The sequence below is a fragment of the Pecten maximus genome, chromosome 5, assembly GCF_902652985.1.
Source record: "Pecten maximus chromosome 5, xPecMax1.1, whole genome shotgun sequence".
NCBI lineage: Eukaryota > Metazoa > Mollusca > Bivalvia > Pectinida > Pectinidae > Pecten > Pecten maximus.
This window is the reverse complement of record NC_047019.1, coordinates 47,256,339-47,264,002: the sequence shown is the minus strand read 5'-3', so window position 1 is coordinate 47,264,002 and position 7,664 is coordinate 47,256,339. Positions and strand designations below refer to the sequence as shown.

Genomic DNA, 7,664 nt, shown 5'->3' with positions numbered 1-7,664 from the left:
TGTCTAGACTAAATGACCTGATGTTGGACCAATTTCTGAGCAGAAATAAAGAGCTTACGTGTACCAATGATTGAACTGAAAAGCCTCACGTATACCATTCTGGCTGTCGTTGGTTGAAACTGTGACGTCACAGAAAGCTCTCACTCAGTGTGAGTTCGACAGTTACAAATCGCGCAGTCTGTTTGATATCTCGGTACAGGATTGACATACGTATGTGTATTTTGATACCATTTTCGACTTCTTTCTTTGGGGAACAAATGAAATAAGTAAATGTATATCGATGTTCATTCCGGGTACACTTTAGCCAGAGAAGTGTATATCAGCTATAACGTCCCTGCTTTTTAAGCATTGATGTCATTTATTTTTAGTTTCATCGGGGTAGAATCTATGAAACAAATTTTGTTTGCAAACAAAATTTGTTTCATACCACGATGAAACTAAAAAAAAAAGGGACATCAACGCTTATAATTAATTTTTGAAAATGATTTTCTAATTAAAAACATGTTTTATGTACAATTTTACTGGTTTTAAATGGGATTCTTTTTCTCAAATCAATACGCAACGTCAATTGTCGTATTGTGACGTCACATTTTTCGCGCCATTCTCGGAATTTCTTTCACAGAAGAATGAAAAGAATTTTTCGACCAATCACATTTGAGTATTTACCATGAAAACATTTTTATAATACAACAGAACACTTTAGATTGGACACTAGAAAACACTCAGTTTCACAACGCATAGTTAATTCACAGGGACATGTTAAGTTTTATATCATAGTTAGAAATATATATAAAGTCTGTGTATGTATAGGCAGAGACTATATATATCACACGTCTCTGGTATAGGTATTTCTGCGTGGTTCTTTCTGTCATACAAAACATATCCCTGTGGTTAAATCGTGGAACACTTTGGGTGAAAAAAGGTGGTAATTTATAGTACACTAAATGAATTTAAAGAAAATCTGAACGAACAAGGCTGTTGCCGGGATCAAATCAATCTGATTAAAATACAGATCCTAATACTATCAACACGATAGTATTAGGATCTGTATTTAATCAGATTGGGATCAAATATGATAGGTTAGAGTGGAAGACGTCGATAAAATGTCGCGACGACAGCTAGCTAGGACAGCGGAAGAAGAAAGAATAAGAAGATGCGGGGGTAAAAACCCGGTTTGGAGTCTTAAAAAGATACATATCCTAAAATACACATATTGTATCGTGCCAAGTCGATCCCTAGCTGTTTGCATGCGATTCAGATTGAGAAATATTTTGATAAAGACCTTCGCGTAACTGGGCATATTGCGAAATATCTAGCTTGCTACCATATATGGATGTTATATTACCGGTAGTCACATAAAATAATTCAAATATTACATAAGTATAAATCTTTCAATTTAGAGTCATTGCTGGAAGAGAACGTTGGAGAGTGGACATCCTCTCTCTGTACATCCTCTCTCTGTACGCGTGCTCTAGATAGATCCGAGTTCATAATTTGGGACAGCCTATATATATCGTGACAACCAGACAACATTTAATACATGTATTCGGATTGAAGTAATTTTGTTCAGGTAAGTTTGATAGTTTTTTGGAGGAAGAGTGAGACTTATACAGACGTCTTATCCGTCAGCGGATATTGAAAACTCGATTCGAGAGTGGCTTACGGTAACGGACTTCCGTGGTGCTGTTCATGAGTGACCGGCTACATATATTATGTAGAATTATATGCCCTTTGTTTTAGCGATATTTTGGTCCATTTACTAGAGTTTCTTAGCCAATTAGCCCATTTGATTGAAAACATGTCTTGTTCTGCGCTAGGCCTACCGTTCTCTAAACTACAAGCCTACTTGACCTCGAGTCTCATGCAAGTAGGCCAAAAAGAAACGATATGAATATTAATGAGGCAGATGTAAACATCCGCTGATGGAACACGTGCCTCGCGCTGTCTCCTGTACAGTAACTTATATTACAGTTTTACCCCGAGGAGCTTATCTTATGTGCATGTCCACCTACTTGACCGTCTCCGACTGCGTTCGGGAGTCAGCAGAATATTCTACTGCATTTTTTCAACTGCTGTCAAAAGCATATATAACACAAAATAATACATGTTTCTGCTGCTGTGTACGACTGGGCTTCAGATAAGCCGGAAATGACGTTTCATGATCACTGACCCCGCCTAATCGGGTCCCCTGGCTGTCAAAGTTCAGGAGGGTCCACTGTAACACTGCCTGCTTTTGGTTTTGTACAGGTGTGTCATCTTGATAAAAAAATAGTTCAGATAAAACGCAAGTGTAAGCTTAGCCCTAGACTTCTAATGCACTCAGAAATTGTCCGCGTTATTTGTCGGTCAGTTCCGTTGTACGTCTTCATGAACACTTGATAAGATGCTTCTCCTCTGGCCATGACACCATATCTGATGTATGGTCAGAGGAAACTCGGGCTAACTTGTGCTGAGTAAGATTTGAGAAATGAACTCCACAACAAATGTGTTGATGTGATACATTTATTAAGGGTTTAGTTACAGAAACATGAAAAATATATATTGTTTAAATTAGATAAAATTACCTAGTCTATAATTAGTCTATTACAGAATTCAAAAAGCTTGTCTAAAATATTTTTTTTGTGTGAAATATTTGCAATAATATATTTTCATTGTATTAGAGTTTAACTACAAAAAAAATGTATGTTGTGTCAGGCTTAATTGCTTTTTTTTCAAATGATGAAAATAGTGGAGTATTGATAATTTTCATGATAAAAAATGGCTATTTATATATAGTCTTGTAAATCCAAATAAAACTCTATATACAAACGAGGACCAGAGGGCCTGTATCGCTCACCTGGTCGGATTTGACTAAACATCAAAATATGTTTAATTTGTTAATAGCTTTTATTTGTGGATGTCCAACAATGCAATATATGGTTATGGGGATGGGATGTCAACAGTTTCAAAGATACAACCCAGAAACAAAGTCCATGCAGACTCCCTTGGAGTGTAAAAAGACCACAGGGATTTTTTTTTACAACATGATAGTTTTTCGAAGAAACTAAGTCCCTGGGAGTGGGGAAAGACACCTGGGCCTGTTTTAACACATGGATTGTGTTTATCTCTGTATGCCCAGCAAATATGGGTTCAGGATCTCAAAGATTTCAAAGATACCACAAAGGAACTAATTATAAATCTTTAGGGATGGGGAAAGACCCCATGGCCTATTTTTATAATGGATTTGTGTTTATCTTTTTGGTGCCCAGAAATGCTATATACGGTATGGTTATAGGGTGGGGATCTAAACAGTATCGGAGATATACCAATTAAGGAAACCAAGTCCCTGGAGCTAGCATGGTGAAAGACCCCAGGATCATGTTGATCCCTTCATGTTATGTTATATATGGTTAAGGGGTGGAAATCTCAACGTTTAGCTCACATTCGGACCAGGTGAGTGAGCTTAATATTGTACTGTTTCACAAAAAAACACATGTAGACTGAATCCAGGTGTGTCTTCATGAAACAGACGACCTGTTTACCTGTGCACAAGCATTGACATTCAGACCAAATGTTTGTCTGCTAGCAACTTTGCGAAATTTCTCAAGGTTTCATAAAAAAGTTGTTTGCCAATTACTGATCATCACCAGTCATTTACCGATATCAACTAATATTGGCATGAATATAAAATATACTCTTTTATCATTCTGTTATCATATTTGATGAAATTGAATACTTTTGTGATACAGGAGTATACAAGTTTATGCTAGCATACCATTGGGAGTACATGGTAGTGTCATGTCCCACCTTAGTAATCTTACTGCAGTGTTGTGTAGTTATACTATTGGGAGTACAAGTGTCATGTCCCACCTTAGTAATCTTACTACAGTGTTGTGTAGTTATACTATTGGGAGTACAAGTGTCATGTCCCACCTTAGTAATCTTACTACAGTGTTGTGTAGTTATACTATTGGGAGTACAAGTGTCATGTCCCACCTTAGTAATCTTACTAGTGTTGTGTAGTTATACTATTGGGAGTACAAGTGTCATGTCCCACCTTAGTAATCTTACTAGTGTTGTGTAGTTATACTATTGGGAGTACAAGTGTCATGTCCCACCTTAGTAATCTTACTACAGTGTTGTGTAATTATACTATTGGGAGTACAAGTGTCATGTCCGTCCTTAGTAATCTTACTGCAGTGTTGTATAGTTATACTATTGGGAGTACAAGTGTCATGTCCGTCCTTAGTAATCTTACTGCAGTGTTGTATAGTTATACTATTGGGAGTTCAAGTGTCATGTCCCACCTTAGTAATCTTACTAGTGTTGTGTAGTTATACTATTGGGAGTACAAGTGTCATGTCCCACCTTAGTAATCTTACTACAGTGTTGTGTAGTTATACTATTGGGAGTACAAGTGTCATGTCCCACCTTAGTAATCTTACTACAGTGTTGTGTAGTTATACTATTGGGAGTACAAGTGTCATGTCCCACCTTAGTAATCTTACTACAGTGTTGTGTAGTTATACTTACTACAGTGTTGTGTAGTTATACTTACTGCAGTGTTGTGTAGTTATACTATTGGGAGTACAAGTGTCATGTCCCACTTTAGTAATCTTACTACAGTGTTGTGTAGTTATACTATTGGGAGTACAAGTGTCATGCCCGTCCTTGGTAATCTTACTGCAGTGTTGTGTAGTTATACTTACTACAGTGTTGTGTAGTTATACTATTGGGAGTACAAGTGTCATGTCCCACCTTAGTAATCTTACTACAGTGTTGTGTAGTTATACTTACTGCAGTGTTGTGTAGTTATACTATTGGGAGTACAAGTGTCATGTCCGTCCTTGGTAATCTTACTACAGTGTTGTGTAGTTATACTTACTGCAGTGTTGTGTAGTTATACTATTGGGAGTACAAGTGTCATGTCCCACCTTAGTAATCTTACTGCAGTGTTGTGTAGTTATACTATTGGGAGTACAAGTGTCATGTCCCACCTTAGTAATCTTACTACAGTGTTGTGTAGTTATACTATTGGGAGTACAAGTGTCATGTCCCACCTTAGTAATCTTACTGCAGTGTTGTGTAGTTATACTTACTACAGTGTTGTGTAGTTATACTATTGGGAGTACAAGTGTCATGTCCGTCCTTGGTAATCTTACTGCAGTGTTGTATAGTTATAAATGCACAGTAGACATAGTGCAGTGTTTGCTGTTAATTCAAATTGTGCTAAATATATTTTTATAGCAAAATACAAGGGTAAACCTGAACTATTGAGATCAGGGGTTATAGAAAATTATTGTGATGTATGTGATATTACCTGATACTAAAGGGGATACAAGTATTAAAAATATAATCTTGAGTAAGTGTCAACTTTTAAAATACCTAGCATTTGCTGTAATTAAAAACTAATTATGTACAATGACTTCAGAGTTATATAGGAAATAACACACAAGTAATCTAGGTGCCAGAAGTTTTTGCATTAATCAGCCAAAAAAGAATAGCCAAGAAAATTGTCAAAAATGAGATTTGTGGTTTAAATATAAGGAACAGCATAACAGTAATTCAGGGGAAAAAAATTAGGATGGGAAAAAACAATAATTCATTGGATATTAAATTTATAATATATTTAGTAATGAGAAAATATAATGTACATGTATACACAAAGTTATGTCACCAAAGAGGTTTATTTTGTGTTCATGTTTATGGGCTTATTAACTTAATTTAGACCTCAGTTTCTCCTTAAAACAAAATCTTAATCCAACTTAATGCATTATGCAAAATAGAAAAAAATCTAGAAACTTAGCAAGAGGCCCAGTTGTCCTGTTTTAGTTGCCTGCTACTAGTTCAATTTTAAATTTGGTCTACATGTAGGTCATGATTGTGGTTCCAAAATGAGTGTAAGCTCTGTTAATACATAACAAATAATATAATACTTTGTTTTTCTTTGTTGAAGAGTGTTGTTTTGAAAGATTTCAACACATTCCACTCTGGCAACCTTGAAAGTAGGAGTTGTGTAATTGAACCAACTTAGTACATTCCCAGGATGTTACTGGTCCAATATCATGACCCCAGGACTCTTGGTTTTTGAGTTGTTTAATGATTTTAGCACATTTGATACCTGTAACCTTTAAAAGTAGGTCAAGGTAACTTGTTTGAACAAAGTTTGTTTTCTGTCAGCTCTCCATGCTATAAGCCGAATATGCTACAGGGCTCTCTTACAGCCAACCTTAGAGCCAACCATCATTAGATGGTGGGCTATACAAATCAGCCTGCGTCTGCAGTGGTCTGAAAGTAGGTCATTCATTTGTAACAGCTTCGTAGCTCTTCATTCCATCACGTTACTGGCAAAGTATCATGATCCTGGGCCTCTTTGAATATTGAAACACATTTGGCCCAATTGGTATTAAAGTAGGTCAAGGTTATTATGGTACAATATATCATCTGGTATTTTTGTTGAGGATTCATTTTTTTCTAAAATTTGTCTTGTTAAGTCAACTTGCCATAGTATTTTCATTTGCTGAAATCACTTGTTAATGAAATCACTGTTTTCTCATTGCATGATCAGGTAATTCATCAGACACATAACAACAGCCCAGTTACTACAACAACCTCTACTGACTGAAAAAGTGGCATGGATACTCCATCAGACAAACAAGAGCAAACAACTAAGGATGTTCCTGTGACAGTGGCCCCAGTTGGTACTGATAGTGAACATGTGGCTATATCTCTGTTAGAAGGTCATGAGACCAGCAAGGGACCTGTTGTGGAGTCTTGGACTATAGAGCCAGTAAATACAGAGAAGAATCCCAACAAGGAGGCAACAATAACCATGCCCCATCTTGTAAAAAAAATACCACAGAAAGAGCTGCTGCCCCGCCCATATCGTACATTTAACCAGGTGGTAGTCATGACTTATGCCAGTGCCATATGCTGTCTGTTTGTAGGCCTGCTGGCCAATCGTTGGGCATGGCATGCTAAACTTCAAAATGAAAAGGGGCTATATGGTCTTGCCAAGAAATGGGCTCGTCGTGCTGTTTATGTCAGCTATGTGGCTGTTGTGTTAGGAGTGATTATTATCACTTCTATCACTTTGAATGAAACTCTCACAGAAAACACAAATAATTAGTGTGGAAGCTTACAACAGGAGCAAGAACCTGACATAAACAATGACACAAAGAGTGTTCCGGTGAATTTTAGTCAGTTTATCAACAAACTTTGTTTACTTACAAATTCCTATGAATGCTTGGCTAGGATTAAAGTTCCATCATCTAATCTCAAACCATTGTATACTAAAATACATTGTAACATATACTAGTAAACTGTAACATACATACATTGTAACATACACCAGTAAACGGAAACATACAAACTATTTTGTCTGTTGATGTGATGTATACATTGTAACATACAAACTATTTTGTGTGTTGATGTGGTGTATACACTGTAACATACAAACTATTTTGTGTGTTGATGTGGTGTATACACTGTAACATACAAACTATTTTGTCTGTTGATGTGATGTATACATTGTAACATACAAACTATTTTGTGTGTTGATGTGTATACATTGTAACATACAAACTATTTTGTATGTTGGTGTGATGTAAACATTGTAACATACAAACTATTTTGTCTGTTGATGTGATGTATACATTGTAACATACAAACTATTTTGTGTGTTG

At 36.3% G+C, this 7,664-nt stretch overlaps 1 protein-coding gene across 2 annotated transcripts; it reads left to right on the top strand.

Moving 5' to 3' along the window:
• The first annotated feature begins 1,454 nt into the window (after positions 1-1,454).
• On the top strand, positions 1,455-7,457 carry LOC117328202. Of its 2 annotated transcripts, none has more exons than XM_033885641.1 (2): positions 1,455-1,570; positions 6,548-7,457. In XM_033885641.1, the coding sequence occupies exon 2, from the start codon at positions 6,614-6,616 to the stop codon at positions 7,106-7,108; it is 495 nt and encodes a 164-aa protein (XP_033741532.1). In that variant the 5' UTR covers positions 1,455-1,570; positions 6,548-6,613; the 3' UTR covers positions 7,109-7,457. The 2 variants fall into 2 exon arrangements, with proteins under 2 accessions (XP_033741532.1, XP_033741531.1); XM_033885640.1 differs by lacking the exon at positions 1,455-1,570 and adding an exon at positions 2,187-2,247.
• The last annotated feature ends 207 nt before the right edge of the window (positions 7,458-7,664 follow it).

Coding starts and splice junctions, on each gene's coding strand:
- LOC117328202 (XM_033885641.1), top strand. CDS start 6,614: ATGGATACTCCATCAGACAAACAAGAGCAAACAACTAAGGATGTTCCT.